This window comes from Dermacentor silvarum, chromosome 4 (genome assembly GCF_013339745.2).
Source record: "Dermacentor silvarum isolate Dsil-2018 chromosome 4, BIME_Dsil_1.4, whole genome shotgun sequence".
Lineage (NCBI taxonomy): Eukaryota > Metazoa > Arthropoda > Arachnida > Ixodida > Ixodidae > Dermacentor > Dermacentor silvarum.
The window spans coordinates 63,087,840-63,105,731 of NC_051157.2; the positions used below are offsets into that span (position 1 = coordinate 63,087,840).

The 17,892-nt window shown below is 45.5% G+C and overlaps 1 protein-coding gene across 1 annotated transcript in view; it reads right to left on the reverse strand.

Moving 5' to 3' along the window:
- LOC119448639 (uncharacterized) overlaps positions 1-17,892 on the reverse strand; it is a 34,999-nt gene that overhangs the window by 13,842 nt on the left and 3,265 nt on the right. Inside the window, exons 2-3 of the mRNA XM_049666441.1 lie at positions 13,908-14,015; positions 9,478-9,531 (exon numbers count right to left, since the gene is read on the reverse strand). Coding sequence (XP_049522398.1) covers positions 9,478-9,531; positions 13,908-14,015 — 162 coding nt within the window. The remainder of the gene's footprint in view (positions 1-9,477; positions 9,532-13,907; positions 14,016-17,892) is intronic.

Consider the following 17,892-nt stretch of genomic DNA (forward strand, 5'->3'; position numbering starts at 1 on the left):
CGCGGGCCGTTCGGACAAAGAAAAACAAGCTAGCCAACCCAATTGCAATTAGAAAATGTTGATAGGATTGGCATCAGATGATCGAATTATTGTAACCATGCTGAAACTTTTCCGCCTGGTTTCCTTGTGATTTTTGTGAGGTTTCCTTATGGGAATTGTACCATTTTTATGGATGTAGCAGGCTTCCGTGTCCGCTGCGTACCATCTCCTAAAATATGGCACGTAAAAGTGTATGGAATAGCTGTACTGCGTGCAGAACGTTTCAGCAGAGACCAATAGATAGTCGACGTCCACAAAAATCAAAACATAATTTCGCTTTCTTCGCTCTTTTGCAGACAATGTGCGAAACAAACTATTGTCAAATTTACCCACCAGTTAAAATTGTCTGTTATCGTTCACACACGGGGAAAGCTACTGGTAAAGCATATGCTCTTTATGCTTTACGGTAGCAGCAACTGGATTCCCCAGAAAGTCGACAGGAGCTCTACCAACCCACGATAAGCTTCCTCCAAATGCGCGACCTCGATCAGTCGCTATCCTTCTAGTGCCCCGACAGATAGATCGCTGCCGCTGAACATGCCGCAGGGCCAGATAGCAGCGTCTAACATCTAAAGCATCTCCTAATGAGCATAAAAAGCGACTTACAAAACAGACAGTCACTATCAAGTTGAGGGTCACCGCCCTGCTCATGAGGAGACTGCGCTATGCTCTCGCACTTCCAACGCAGTTCAACGTACAAGCGCCTTCGAAGGCATAGAACACTGCTTCTTCTACTTCTTCTTCTTCTTCTTTGCTTCGCTCAAATAACTATCCTAAGTCCCTTCTTTTTCGCTTACTAAAATAATAGCATGTAACTTTCCCAGTCTGTTCCTCTACCCCCTAAAAATGTCTTCCTCTATTTATAAGATGCGCCAATGCTGCCTCAGTATACTGGTATAGCTAAACGCGTATTTCAGCTTTCTTTTATAAATAAACCTCTATATTTATTCCTGCGCCTTTCCCGCCTAAACTGGCACATACCTGCACATTGATGCGTGCCTGCACCGGAGATTGCTTTTGTTATTCATTTAATGTGTTAAATGTGGCAGTGGCTATTCTCCCGGCAGCCGGGAGAACTTCTGCAACAAATTTCTGCCGGCAATCACCTCCTATTGGCTCTTGGAAGGTTAGGGTGTTATGTTAGGTTATGTTATGTTATGCTAGGTTAGATTAGGTGATATTAGGTTATGTGATGTTAGGTTAGGGCGCACCTTCAGGCCGTTTTTTCCCCCGGCAGTTTGTCATGTGACTTCCGAGCGCCAATAGGAGGTGCGCGCCGGTACAAATGCTGCCGGGAGAATAGACTCACCCTTAAATGAAGGATTAGCCAAGAGGCGGGTGGCTAATCTGACGAGCTAACGTAAACAAAACTAGGAGTAATAAACTTCAGTAAGCTTTCAACTTGGGCTTGTTGGTTTTCCATTGTGAACGTGTAGCACTCCGTGTGTATAATCGTGTTCCTTCATTTGTCCATGTTTTAACACGAAAGTGTTTTATTCCGGGGTCCACCAAGACTTCAGTGACGTATTTCCGTCACGGAAATACGTCAGCTTACAATGTACACGAACATAATACAAAGAAAGAAACCAGAAGAAAAAGTTCCACAAACATGCAAAATTTGGAAATCGAACCCACGACCTCTCGGTCCGCGACGATAGATCGCCGAGCGTTTAACCCATTGCGCCACAAACGCAATTGCAGAGAGCTACACAGACGCGCCTTATATATCTAACACTCCTCCGTGTACCCGCGCTCTTGCTCGGGGCGGTGCCGCCGCCTACGAGCAGAAAAGAGAAGTACTGCATTATGACACTAACGCGCACCGACAGTGAACGCTTCGGTGGTCTCAGCAGTGCGACTATAGTGCCTAGAATATACTTACTAGTGTGCCGACCGCCGGGCGTTTCTAATGGGAGACGCTGGCACCGCCGGTGATGCCTTCCGCCGGAGGCCACCAGACGGCGACACTGTTTGGGACCGTGCTAACCGAGCGGCGCATCGCGCGTCGCTTGCGCTTCGGATGCACTTTGGATGCGCGTTCGTAAGCGCAGTCGGTTGCGGCGCGTTGTAGCTTTCGAGCAAGTAGCATGTGGTGCCTCCGCATGTCATTGAAGACACGTTTCACTTTCGTGTTCTATACCGATTCCTATATAAGAGGGATCAACCACATTTTTTTTTAAGCACAATGCTACATGTTCATAATAGATGTAATAAGAGTATAAGGCAATTTAAGGAAAAGCTGTGAGGTGGAACAACGCATCCGGTTGAGAGTTTTCGAAAGAAACAGACAAGATAAAATTAACCAGAAAACAAGGGCTTTTCTGAAGATGCAGATTAAAAGACTGGACAAGAAGCACAAGGATGTGCTGACGTCGGCTCTTCTTTCCTTTTGTGATTACGGCATTGATCGGTAAAAAAAAAAAACCGGAAGGCGAATTTTAATATGAACTTACGGTTATGACTTATGGTCTACGAGTTCGCGGTGTTAAAAATACACTAGAAAAAAAATAAGAGGAAACAATAATGTAGGCGAATTAAGCCAACGTGTTTCTAAGAATGAAATAAATGTGTAATCTATTACAACAAGCTTTATGCGCGAGAAAATTGGTTAAGCACTAGCAAGAGCACAATAAAAAACTCTAATTGAGATGTCACTAGAGAAGTTACAGGGCTGATTTCTAGAGGTAATTCTAATAGGATAACTGGGCGCCCGGGGCGCCTGCTTTCGCTAAGCAGTGCTATAATCTCGGTGGCAGTGCTCAACATTGCGAGCTAGTGCAACTGCAAGGTACGCACAGCTCCCATTCTCTTTGGGGGAACAGTGTGGCTTCTGACGTAACTATGCTTTATTTCGACGGTTTATTTCTTGCATTTGCATTTGAATTAGCACCCCTTCACATTGTGTTCAGTTATGCAGGTGTAGCACAATTAGTAGAATGTTCATGCAAAACCTTTTTTTTTTTTTCGCTCGTTTCAAGTTTGCAAGCTCGAGCTTCCGTGCTCTTGTGAGCGATTTCCCATCTTAACATACTCAACCAAGTTCACATGTCTTTTCCAGAAAGCGGTTGGAACTTGGTCATCAAGCATAGAGCACTGCACGGGCCGATTTTTGGAGCCCGGGCCCGGCCCGGGCCCATTTTTACGTTGGGCTGCCCGCCCGAACCCGACCAAAAGATTTATGGCGAGACCCAGGCCCGGCCCGGGCCGGGAAATAATCTACGTTACCCACCCGGCCCGGCCAGCCACCCCTTTACCTTAGGCCCAAGCCCGGTCCGAGCCCGGCTCGAAACCAGCCCGAACCCTGCCCGAGACCGAAAAAGACATGTTTTTCAGAGTTGAGACGCGCGAGGATAACTCGCTGCACGTTACATGCACACCACCAGAAAGTCCGAGCCCGGCCCGGGCCCGCGTCAGAAAACCCCGAGCCCACGGTTCGGGCCCGGGTCAAAAAGCACATGCCGTGCCTGAGCCCGGGTCGAGACCGTAAAAAACAGCCCTGCCCGGCCTGGCCCGGCTCGTGGGCCCGGGCTTTCGGGTAAGCCCGAGCCCGTGAAGTACTCTAATCAAGCAAACGTAATAAATTCCTTTGCGTCTTCGAACGAGGCTTTTGTACCACACATGCAAGTATGTGAGCCAGCTCGGTAAGCGTTTCTTTTACAAGATGTGGAGCCGTGGTGGCAGTTCTCCCCATCCGGGTATTCCCCTCCATAACTAACAGCAACCTGCAATTATTTGCGCCAAATCACGCATAGAAGCGCCCGGAGAAAACTAGGAAGAAAAAAGAGATATGGACCGATGGACCAGATTTGAATTCATTTCACCTAAATTGGGTGTTCCAAATTTTTTACTAATATTAATTCTCTCCTTCACCTCTTTTAACTCATCTTTCAGTTAGTCTTACGGCTCGCTCGCATACTAGTTTAGTTATTGCAACATCTCTTTTTTTTCTAGTACTTCGCGTTTCTCGTTTTGAAATAAGAATTTCCTTTAGCTACCTCCTGCCGGCCGATTCTTGGCCTATCTCCCTTAGTGGAGGGAATGGGTGATCCTCCTCTGACTCACGGCTTATACACTTGTGGGAGGCTAGGGAAAGTATCCAGAAGAGATGGATGTCACAAAAAACAACAAGACCTTACGTAGGAAGATAGCTCAAATCGACAAAGAAATCGAGAAAACACACGCAAACATTGAGCAGAGAACACTGGCACCAAATGTGTGACCGGCTCAATGGTCAATTAGCTAACAAGAACTCTTGGTTTCTACTCAGACATCTAATTGACCCCGAACAAACCAAATCAATCACAAGTAAGAACATGCAGAAACTCATTCATTCTTATCCTGGGAGGAGCATGACCTAATACAGGAACTGCAGCGCAAATACTTCAACACCAGCAAGGACATACCCACTCCAGCTAAATATGAAGGAGAAAGCAAACCAGCTTTAGATAGGGATATAGACGTAGCAGAAGTTAGAGCCGTCCTCAGCCAGATTAAAACCACTGCCGCTGCCGGGGGAAGACAGCATAACAAACAAAATGCTCCGAAATTTAGATGATCGCTCGATCAGCGAAATCACTAAACTCTTTAACACCCACTGGACCGAAGGAAAAGTTCCACCTAGCTGGAAACATGCCAAGGTCATATTCATACCGAAACCAGGCAAGAGGTTAGAACTGGGAAACCTTAGACCAATTTCTCTCACCTCCTGCTTAGGCAAGGTCATGGAGCATGTAATATTAAACAGGATAAACTATTACATTGAGACAGAACACCTACTACCTGACACGCTAATCGGTTTCAGAGCGTGTCTGTCAACACAAGACATTATGCTTCAACTGCAACAAGACATTCTAGTTCCACGCCCAATAAGAGCCACTCGTACCATACTGGGCCTGGACGTCTGTAAAGCATTTGATAATGTAGCCCATCAGGCCATCTTAAATGGCCTATCCCAGCTGAATGTAGGCGAAAGAACTTTCGCCTACATTTCCGACTTTCTCAAAGAAAGAACGGCAACCATCCAACTGGGTGAAGTGCGTGGTCAAAAGCTTACTCTAGGGACAAGAGGCACCCCGCAAGGTGCCGTCCTCTCACCCCTACTCTTCAATATCACCATGATGAACCTACCACAACAACTAAACAGGATACCACACATCAAACATGCCATATACGCGGACGATGTTACCATCTGGACAAACAGCGGCTCGGATGGTGCGATAAATGACGCGTTACAGGAGGCAGCAAATCTTGTGCAAGAGTATGTCAGACACAACGGGCTAACATGCTCCCCCACGAAATCCGAACTCCTAATCATTAGAAATAAAGCCAAGAAGACGCCAGACACCGACACCCAACAACAGGCACCGATCAAAATTGTCTTGGAAAGCGGCCCGGTTTCTCCGGTTCTGACCATTAGAGTGCTGGGTATGCTTATTCAGCACAACACGCAGAATACCACGGCCCTCACAAAACTGCAGAACACCGCCAAACAAATTTGTGGACTGCTCAGGCGAGTGGCCAACAGACACAGAGGAATGAAGGAGATGGACTTGTGTAGGTTGATTCAGGCATTCCTATCAGCCGCATAGTCTACTCCTTCCCCTATTATCATCTCAGGAAATCAGACAAAGCTAAAATAGAAGTTATAATTAGACAAGCGTACAAATGGGCACTAGGTTTGCCTGTTTATACCAGCACCGAGAAGCTCCTCCAACTTGGAATGCACAAACACCCTAGAGGAGCTGATCGAAGCACACAAAACAGCACAAATAATACGCCTATCAGACACGATGACGGGACTACACATCCTGAGTAGACTGAACATTAAACCCATATACACCACGGGAGGCAGAGCACCACTACCTCCCGCAATCAGACATTACCTAATAATCAAGCCATTACCCAAAAACACCCCTGGCAGGCAGGCACGATGGCAGGAGAAAGCCAGGGCAGACAAACTACGCGAAAAGCACACGCAAGACCAAACCGCGGTCTTTGTCGATGCCGCCAACCAGGGATACAACACATACACCCTGAGTGCCGTGGACGGAAAATCTAGAATTGTAAATGTGGCCTCAACTAGAGCCGCATCAATCAAAGAGGCCGAAGAAGTGGCCATAGCGCTGGCCATCATGAACCCAACTACCCATACTGTCCTGAGCGACTCTAAGAGCGCTATTCTCAGCTTTATGAGGGGCAGTGTGGGACTAAATACAGCCAAGATCTTGAAAAACTTCAATCAGGACGACAGAACAAAATCAATCTTGTCTGGGTCCCCGCTCACTCGGGAAATCCCGGTAACGAGGAAGCGCATAGAGTGGCCCGAGCGTTAACAACCGGGTCGCGCTCTCCTTGGAACCGGACCCCCCGATGGGAGAGGTAGTGACTTCCTACAACGAACTCACCAACCTATACAAAGAGAACAGGAGAATATACCCAATACCACACAGCAACCTTACAAGAGCGCAGGCCACTGTCCTCCGCCGAATTCAAACTAACAGCTTTATCACTCCTCATCGCTTAGCGATCTTCACAGATGGGGAGGTTGACCCAATATGCCAAAACTGCGACAAAAATGCCATAGCAAACCAACGACACATCCTCTGGGAATGCGAGGGTCTTCCCCCACCCAGAGAGCTTCTGCCAGCTCCCTCTGAAACGACATGGGAGACCCTAATTCCTGAAGAAAAGCTACAAAAAGGAATTGTTGCCTGGGCGGAAGAGGTCGCCGCAGACAAGCGGCCACCTACAACGCCGTGAAAAATTTTTTTATAAGTTGTTTCCTCCTCCTCCTATCCCCCTTAGTGTTGCGAGCCATGACAGGTTCAACATCATATAATTATAATCATTATCATCATCTGTGTGAAAGCAGGGTTTTAGGCGCCTAATAAAACCGACCAAAAACATTTTTTCTCGTGTATTCTTTCAAGGAGTTTGTATCCACGCCTGAGAGAAAGTAAGAAGTTAAATTACATTTTGAATAGCAGTATAGTTGAGCGCTTAAGCCCTTAGTAAAGACGAGGACGAGTGCCCGTGTCTCTCCTTTTTGTCCTCGTCTTTACCAAGAGCTCAACTACTGCTATTTAAGATGAACCAGCCAGCCACACAAATTACATTGATTCTGTGTGCCTCTGGGGTCAACTATTGCTCTAGATGGTGAGTGAACTTGCGGCTGGGTGGTCGAGCCGACAAACTTGCCTCCCAATTTGTATGGTCGAAAGCTTCTGCTCCGCCAGTCACTGGCGGTGCACGTCAATGAATCATAGCTGTAGGAAGTTAATAAAACCTGTAGTTACAAACACTCACGGAACCTCTTTATTTAGAAAGTTGTAGAGTTACGCCGCCACAGTTGCGACACCTGTCAAAAAAAGTAATTACAAAAAAAAAAGCCGACAACTCTTGCAGACGAGCCCAGAAAATTACAAATTTTGCCGGTGTCAATCGCCACTTGAAAACCCAAGAGTTCCAGGTTGAGCACTTGGAAAATAGCGCCACAGTCAGATTAGAAGGATGGGAACTTTTTTTTTTTTTGCATCAGTCATCGTACATGCTGGCAACAGCGGAAGAGGGTGGGGAAGTCTCGCATCTAGGCCCACATGGCGATTAGGGCGTTAGGCTACACCCGGTGTGATGATTTCTTGTCTGTCGTATGTGCGTGGAAAATTCAGAGAAAGAACACGACTTCAGAAATAAAACAGGAACGTTTCATGGTGACACTACAGTTAGGAAACATTCCTATGGGCTTCCTGTAACGAAAGAAGATACTTATGGCAACATGTACACAAATCACTTGGCTTGTCCTTTTGTCAACAGTATCACTTAATGGTAAACGCACTTATTGCTGCCATGTGCCGAAATGACATCGTGAAAGTATGCTGTACTTGGTATGACGGCGCATATATTTAACGCTAAGCGGTCGTATACGGTAGAGATAGTTCACAGATAGAGCATGGGACGGCGCGCAATCAGACGCCTCGTCAGCGCGGGCCGGCGCCTATCGACATGGCCAACAACGTCGCCTCCTTCGATCGGGCAGGACTTCCGTAGTAGCTGGGGTTGTTGTAGGCCAGTAGAGCTCGAAGCTTGGCGACTAGCGTGTCCACCCTGACATTCTCGCTTATGTCGTCGTACAACTCGAACAAGCGCACCATCACGACAGCCTGAAAAGGTGGAAAAGGTATACGGGGTCAATGAGTGGCAGACGTGTGATGAGACAGGAGGCACGTGATCGACCGCGCCGTTGGCGAAAAGCGAATATTATCCTTGCGCAAACCCCTGTATATTAAAATGAGAATCACCCAAAATACATTCCGAAGTTAACTCGGAAGTGATTACGTTAAATATCCATCCAGGATATGAAGTCAGATACATGCGGAACCGCGCTTTAATCACGTTCTTGACGTCAGGTCTTGTGAAAGTTGATGCTAATTTTATCGTGTCATCACAGACGATTGTTTGCACCCATTAAGTGCGTTTGAATGCCGTCAGTTTACACGAAAATTCAGGACGTAGCACCAACATGTCAACCTACCACAAGACAGTGTATACGCCTTCGTCTCTGTGTTTAGGCAAACAAAAGACTGCTTTACGATAGAAAACATGATGAGACGGTTACTTTCTCCTCGTAAATAGAGATGCATTCCTTCAGCAATTAAACTTGGCATTTAAGAAAAAAAAGAAAGGGTTTTCTCGTTCGAAACGCACCAGTCGGAAATAAGAACCGAAAGTGAAAAGCGATTATGACCCTGAGTTTATGGCTCAGACGAGGATATGCCACATGCAGCAAGTGATTAACTTGTCATAGGTGGAACTAAGTGCCACACGTTGAATATGCAAAGCAATAACGTTACTAGAGCACAATATAAAAGCAAGTATAACCAGTGATTCACTGGTTCAGCGCAGCACAAGCTAGAACGGATTCAAGTAAGTTCTATAAACACTTCATAACGAAGAGGAAATGCTTGTGTTTGCACTATTTCTACCGGTGTAATGTTGAATCCCTCTCTACGTCACAGGAGCGCACACCGGGTAAAACCTTTGCAACGAGTCCGCCATGCTGGCATTCGCGGTCGATGTTCTACATAGTCGACTCATACCTGCTTAAGCATGCGGTGTCCTTCTTACTCCGATTATATAACCACAGAGCGCAATTAAACACCCCCGCGTCTTGATCAGTGTAAGTAACTATTGTTTTCGGCCCAAAAATGTCAAGTGGGATTTCTATCAAACCTTTCAGTACACCAGTTTCAGCTTTCTTTTACGCAAACCAGGGCAACAAATGATCGCATCTACGTATGAATGATTTCTGAGAGACATGCTTCGCGCCACGTGCTTCCCTGCAGAATACTAGCTCAGATACACGTTGGCGGACAAACCGTGGTTCGCGATACAGCCGACGTAGCGAAAGCAGGAAATACCACTCATATAAGCCCAACGCACCTTAAACCCGGTCATCAGGAAGTTGATGATGGCAAATCCGACGTACCTTGACACCTGAAATCACGTATACGAATAACATAAGCGTGCAGCATTACCGGAAGAGCATATAACAGCAGTTTATACAATCGGGCCCTCTTATCGGCTTCGTGGAATTCATAAGCATTCAAATGCGTCGTGGCTGGAAGAGCTCTTCAGCGCGCTACAAAGTTGCGCTGTGCGGATGCGCAGGCGTTGCCTGTGCGCGAGGGTGAAGCGAGCGCTCCAGCCACTTGGCGACACCCGCCTAACGCCGTCGGCTTGGGTAGGTGCCCGTTAAAACAAACTGGAACTGACCAAGAAAATATGTTCATCTAGTTCACTCTTAAATTTCATCTTAACGGAAGTTGTCAAACATTAAAACCAAAGGGAAAGTGTAAAAGTAGACATTTATTGCACTTGCATTACTCAAAGAGCAATACTTTGGGCACACCCATTTAAGCTATTCGGCACGTTTCGTAACCCAGCTCTTGCTTGAGCAAGTGGGTCAGACGTTCTGGTATAATATTATAGCGCGAGAACACGAGAACGTGCACTACAACGCAAGCACACGTGCATTTTTGCATTTTGCCTCCATTGAAATGCGGCCGCCGCGGCCGGGATTCGATCCCGCGATCTCGTGCTCAGCAGCGCAAGCATTAGCTGACTGAGCCACCGCGGCGGGTCGCGGAAGTTTGCCTTCTCAACAATATATGCATTTCGCATAATGCCGACAACCATATGTGCCCTCTTAGTTCCAGCCACCATCGTGAAGGATAAACATGCGGGAGGCCGCAGGACTTACGTGGAAAGTTCGTGGGCCGCGTGCTCTCTGCTACTGACCTCATTGAGTTTGCGGTGGTGTTCTGACCTACACATAGCCTGCTCGTCGCATCACATGACCCTGCGACCACAAGTTTGTTTCCCCGTATTAGGATAGATGGGATATATTGGCATGCTCTTGCACAATCCTGGCCGCGGCGGCCCGCATTTCGATGGTGGTGAAATGCAAGAAACACCCGTGTGCCGTGCATTGTGTGCACGTTAAATAACACAAGGTGGTCAAAATTAACTCGGAGTCTGGGGGACATCGGATTAATTTTGACCGCCCGGGGTCCTTTAACAGCGTGCTTCATAATCGTATCGCGGTTTTGGCACGTAAAACCCCAGAAATCAATTTCTGCTCCTGCACTTGCACCACGATCGCGTCATTGACTATACTACAAAGCGGAAAGCGGCGACGGTAAGAGGCCTTGACTGCAGGAGCTATAACTTGTTGAGTCTTACATCATTCGGGATTCTATCAAAGCGAAGTAGTATACACGAAACAGGGGGAAGCAAACCAAGAAGCGCAGCATGCTTTGACATCGTGTGCACTCGTACATCACCGCGGTCATCTATCACGGCTTAAGTGTGGTCTCGCTAACGCTAGAGTATACATGTATATATGGGGCATACGCTCGGATAAGCTGTCGCGACCCACTGTTAACAGGAATCTCATCCTTGGTTCAAGAAACCCGACTGGCGTCGCCTACGTAGCATGGCTTTAGGCGAATCATGTAGCTTATTACGACGGTGCTCTACTGTAGCTCGATCATGAGTGCGAAAAACGGATAATTAACCATGTGCGCATGGCACACGTTCCTTTAAGTATACTGTGTGACTTAAATCATAGGTGCTACACTTAACCACTACAATTAGAGTGGAATATGGGCGAACAGTCAGCATCGGCCACGCAGCGGCCGAGCTCACAGGTAATGTCGGCGCACTGAACGTCCTATCTTGCGCTTATGTAACTGGCGACAGGAAATGTACACGTAGACACACTGCTTGCATAGAGGAAAACAGCTGTAGGTTGGCATGCCGCCATTTCAGCGGAGAGAAACATAAAAAACATGCCATAACGCGGTTGGGGCAGGTTACCGGGTACTAGAGCCTGCTCGTGTTTATCACTGACAATGGCGGCCCAAAAACAAGCGTCCCCCTGACTGCAGCACAAGGGCATCTGGAGATATCGAACGGATAATATGAGGCTATATATACCTAAGCCATCGTCCTTTCTTGTGGACAAAATTAAATATGTTTTAATGGGTGGGTATAGTTCTTGTGTCATCTTGCCACACTGTAGAGAATCAAACGAAGAACATTATTAAATTGTTATGGCACAGTTCGCTAAGATATTTAAAGAAACAGGAAGGCAACAATGACTCATGTGAACTGAGCGATTGCTGTCGACGCAGTGCACGATAGAAACCTCCCACGTGCGCATCCGCTTTGACGCGTACTCTCATTCTGTTTGAAGAATTTTGAACGTACATTAAGTTTACGATTGTGGACGTATTCATTGGACGTTGAATTCCGCATTTGAAAGCAAATGAGGATATTTCACGCGTTTCGCATTGAAGAACCATCTAACTCTCGGCCCGCGATGACGCTTGCATGAGGCAACTTCAGCATGAGGCAACTTCGCTTGCGGGAGGGGGCTCCAAACTAGCATGGTCAAAACAATCAATAATGAAAAAAGAAACACTAAACGGGCATTCTGAAGTTAAGCTGGATTGATACATGTCACTTCTGGAATTGTGAAGAGGATGGCTTGTTGTGAGCGGAGGCTTGGTACGGCAAAGATCCGTGTGACGTCAAAGATTTTATCATCGTCTGCTCAGATCTACTACCTATGCACTGTCCAGTAAAAAACTGGTTACCCTGAACTGGTTACACTCGCGGCGATGGCACAGTGGGTATAAGTCGTTGTGCTGCTGGCATGCCGCTGGTAGCTTGTGGCATGGTTGAAGTAATCAAGTTTAAATCTTCCCGTGCAGGTCAGCACTGCAGCTCATGATTACGTCACTTCGTGACTTCGTCTGTTCTGCTTATTTTTTTTATGCCGACCTTACAACGAGCGTCAACAAAACTTGTCGCTGGGCTAGTTGGTCTATATAATGTTTAGGGAAATATACAGTGCAACGTCGACTAAGACCAGAGTTTCACTAAATTCATTTCTGTCAGAACCCTTCAACTTCAGCAAGTTACTACACATGCGCAGTGAGGCTCATCACGTTAATACCAACAAAAAGAAAATCGGAGAAAGGCGCTGCAACATTCCACGCAAGAACATCTCGTTACTAAACAAAGAAATTGAAGCCTCACTCACGCATGCCTTACCCCTATAGAGGCGATATGAACGATAAAACACTTCCATCAGCTATCTGGCAGAAGAAGCAAAGATTCTATTGCCAGAGGTCCGAAATTTGACAATCAAGATAAGTGTCAGATTAAAGCATCTTATATTAAAAGAGAATTTTCAAACGACTGAACGTTGAGCAAGTTGGTAAGGATTCGTGTTACTGAAAGGCAGGCGTGCAAACATGGACACGATAACGAAAAGACAACACGGCTATCACCTGAAGTTTACACAATGGCCGAAAAGAAGGAAGATACAAAGCTTATCAGCGCATGCTCAAGGGAAGGCAGCGTGACAATCTGTCAGTCAATAAACACGTGTGCGTATTCGCGAAAGATACTAAGCAAGACTATTCTTCATTGCGAAAGATAACCGAGGGCTGGCTAACGCGCGTGCTACTGCTATTAACGATATGCCTGGGCTCGACCGTAAGGCGAACTTTTTCGATCTTCTGACTGAACGAAAGTATCTGTCGGCAAACATTTAAGTACGTTTGCAATCGCGACTGTGCATCGAAATATTGAATGGTATTCCATCAGTCAGCGAAAGTTATGCTCAATTAATCTTATTTATGCCCCAGAAGGTCCTGTTTGCACGCCTGCGTATCACTAACGTAATCTATGTTTTCAAATCTTCTTACTTGCGAAGGGTCATTATATTTACGTGCAAGAAGTGTGTGGTTGAGTTGCTACAACTCTGAAAGCATGTGTCGGTACTCTTTTAAACCAGAAAGAATTGTAATTTACTGACACAGAAAGAACGCATCCCGGTGACTTAATGCTTTATGTGCCAGCAAGTGGATATGTACACGACGCTATCTGCAATAAAATTTTGCAAGTACCGGCGGTATGTTTCCCTTTCTGCGCTATACGCGTCTTCATTCAGCTGAAAATTCATATTATGCCTAACCAATATTTGCCCAAATGTTCATTTAATACGGCTAAATCAAACGCTCGTTTTCGGACTTGTCTTCGCCTCAACCAGCAAAGCTGTCGACACCTTTTCTGGTTAGGGATGTTATTGAAGATTGTAACCTAAAATAACATGGAACGCTGACAATGCACTTAGGTTAAGCGCCCCTTTGCAGGCGTATGCTTCAACATCTGGATGCTGAAGCGAACTAGCAGCGTTTCACACGCAATTTTATGAACAGTACGTAAAGCTTACCGTAATTTAACACGTGAAGGCGTCGACTGGGGATATATATTGGAGGCCGAAAACTACGACTTACTGTGTTCGCGCTGTACTCTGGGTTGTCGAAGCGTCCCCTATGGTGCAGAAACCGCTTCAACTGGAATGGAAGAGCAACGCATATGTGCACATGCTGCAGGAACAGCGACTTCCACAATCAGGAACGGCAATGCAGCATGGTCGACACAACCTAACTCCTTTCGCAGTTAAAATTAAATTATCACGATCGAATAAGGCACGCCGTAGTGGGGGACTCCGGAAAGTTGTATCACCTGGAATTCTTTAACGTGCACCTAAATCTACCTTTCGTAGTGCCAAGACGGGCATAGCTGCACCGTGCATTGCAGTTTGCGCGCGATCTATGCGCCACTACAAATGAAGCTTTGGGACGGCCAGTGTCAAAACAGCAAAACTGGGAGAGACGCTGTATACATTTGCCGTGATACTTTCGATCGCTTATCACGAAAGAAGAGTGTCCGAGTTGTGAAAATATCAAAGTACGCATGCTCTGCATATGATAGCACGCGTTCGCAATCGATATGAGCAGCGGGAACAATTGTTAGCTTGATATCGTCAAAGCGCAGGGCATACCTCTCAAACTAGCGACGATAAGGAAGCCGTTGTCGTTCGGAATGGCGTATTATTTTCATCGCCTCTCTAGCGGCCGGCGTCGGCAATACTGGGGCGAAACATGAAATGTCGTAGCGCCATCTAAACAGTGAACGGTGCCCATAGTGTCGAATTTGTCGAATTATGACAATGAAGTCATATGACGTGAGGTTTTAAGGTATAGCAGGCATATCAGGGTATCTTAGAGTATTAGGGTATGGTACAGAAGTTCTCCCAATAGCGGTTGACTTGGAGAACGGCTGCAATGAATCTACAGAGTATCTTTCTTCAGCGCACCTATTTTTTCTTTGTTTACAAGTGTCTTTGTTCTTAAAATCGTTAGATGAGGCAAATACACAAGGTGAAATCCTGGAACTTAGTGTACCTGTATGTGCTCCGTCCGTGAAGCATATAGATCTTCATCGGCGCCGCCATAGTGTTTAGGCAGTGGTGTCAACTATGGGCAGTTGACGTGCTGTACTGGCTTGGGCGAGCACTCCATGTTGTATGCCAAGTAGACGCTCTTAGTGTTCCTGGTGGTTGTTTCCGTGCTCGCGCGGTCTATTTAGTATGACATGGCGTTTTGTACGAGGGGAAATGGTTCCGTGAGACGTAACGACGCGATTTAAGTCAGCATGGTCAGAGTTTTGGTGGCGTTGAGGCGGACGGAGCTCTCAACGCAACGTGTGCGCGCGTGTTTGAGCCTACAATCAGCCTCGGAGATCACTTGTGCATTTCTGAAAATTCGTTTCGCTAATGTTACCTTACTGCAGCGTTCTCACTATAGTTCTAAGCTATGGTTCAGCAGCAATGAGTTGTTACGAAACATATGACGATCTATAGCAGCGTTGGCACCCTTTTGGTGCGGAATACATTATACTGTTTACTTTGACAAGTGTTCAAATTCTAATCTGTAGATACATTCTGCGACTACGTCGTTTGGTGGACCAGGTTTCCGCCCACGAATAACATATTTACTTATGCTGTTATTAGTTATGCTATGCTGTTATTTAATAAGATAACAGCATAGCGTACAGGTCTTGTTCGGTCCGTCCTCTTAGACGCATGAAATTGTGTCCTCCCAAATAGCAGTCGGATTCTTTTATTGCGATCCCCTTTGGACATTATGTTTTACAAGGCAAAAAAACAATGCCGAATCCAGTAGCACACCCAGGATCTCTGCCAGGGGGGGGGCACATTGCATAATATGCAATTTCCTTGTTTAGCCAGAGGAATCCAACAAAATAAATGCCTAAACATTATAATAACATAATGAGACCAAGGATGATGGCGATGTTTATTTCTTCAGCGTTTTACTCAAAGAAATTTAAGAATAAATGATGGAGGTACTCTGATTATTTTTTGCATTCAGCCCAATTACATAATTAGTCCTAATTATAATTAGATGAAAAGTGTCAATGAGAAAGTTGTAGAGCAACATGAAAAACTCCCGATGCAGCTTTGTGTTGCTCAATACTTCATACCTAAAAGTGTTTTTCCGAGCGTGAAAGATGCCCGCGAATACACGCAAAGTGCCTGAAGCGGCCAGTCGCGCGGCAATATTGCGTGTATTTGCGGGCTTCTTTCACGCTCAGAAAAACACTTTTGTAGCATGTATTGAGCAACAGAAAGCTGTATCGGGAGTTTTTCATGTTACTCTACAACGTTCTCATTGACACTTTTGATCTGATTATGATAATTGAGAAGTTAATCAATCAGTTAATTAAGACTAATTATCTAATTAGGCGGAATGCAAAAAATATTCTGAGTATCTCCAAGAGACAGCAAACAACATTACCTTGGTCTGTCCAGCGACGTAGCATTTGCATATTTTTAAAGTTTGGCTCAAGTTAACTGAAACACCCTGTATTGCAGATCTAGTTCAGCGACAAGGCTAAGATTAGTCAACTGGTTTGATCCCGGTTCACTCATGCAGTTTGGTTGCGTAACATCATTTCGTCACTGTATACGTCATCCCGGCAATATCAAATTTTGAAATCTTAGCTTAAAAGGGCAGGTTGCCTTGCGCCTCAATGTGACAGAGCTGGCAGAATAGAATTTAGACATCCAGAAGTTACAGATACGAAGAGGCAGTGATAACAATACACTTGGGTAATGTTTGCCTGAAGCGCCACAGCGCAGATTTACTGCTTTGTTTATATGAAAGGAATTATAACAGCGGTACTCACTGCAGGTATTGTATAGCTAGAAATTGACAAACTGCTAAGACAAAGTTTAGGCCATGAAATTGTCACCCTGACGTGAGTGTCGTTTCAAGAGCGCGTTACAGGAAACATTACATCGAAATGAATTATGGGGTTTTACGTGCCAAAACCACGATCTGATTATGAGGCACGCCGTAGTGGGGGACTCCGGAAATTTGGACCACCTGGGGTTCTTTAACGTGCACCAAAAGTACACGGGTGTTTTCGCATTTCGCCCCCATCGAAATGCGACCGCCGTGGCCGGGATCCGATCCGATCCCGCTACCTCGTGCTCAGCAGCCCAACACCATAGCCACTGAGCAACCACGGCGGGTTCGTTACATCGAAATCATATACGCTCTCGTTATATGAAACAGCCAAATCGCGTTGGCAACTGAGTTTTTCTTGTTTTTATTTTCAGCGAAAATTGATGAAAATGTTCATATGCAATATAAAAATTTAGACATCAAGCTTACAAGTCCAACTACACAACAAGAAATATCTCCATTCCATAAACATATATTTCGGCTTCGAGAGTATTGTAAAGGAGCTCATTCGTTCAAAAGGGGTAATTCACAAGGTTATATGGGATATGCACAATGCGCTTAATTGTACACTGTTAAATTTTATTGCGATGTTGATGTTCTTTGCGTGAAAAACTGCGAACACATTTATTGTTTTACTCCTACCCTGGCGAATGTGCTTCGTTTTTCTTGTGTGTGTCCGTGTGTTTACAGTGCGCATGTTTTCCAAATGCTGATCCTGTTTACTTTAAAACACGATTCCCTTTGTAATGCCCACCTGCTATGCTCTCAACTGAGAATGGTAGTATTGAAAATATGTTGCAGCGCGGCCTCCTCATAAAATTTGTCGAGGGATCAAATACATGAATAATAACTGTATTGCCATTGCCAATGCTATTGTATATTAGATGCTGCAAACGAATTATTGAACGCTACACACTGTCAAGTAAAATAAGTATTTTTTCATAAAATAATATATTCGTATGTCCCAAAAATTGTGGCAGAAATAAGTGATATCAATGCTTCCACGTTATTTTTTTGTCTATTTAATGAGTTAAGAAAATATCACACGAACTTATAACTATATCATTTCGAAACCAGCAAAGCAGTGCATGCAGCTGATATTAAAAACGTAAAGGCCTTGAATGAACAAGTTGAGGAAAATATTTGCATCATCTTTGTCATTCAA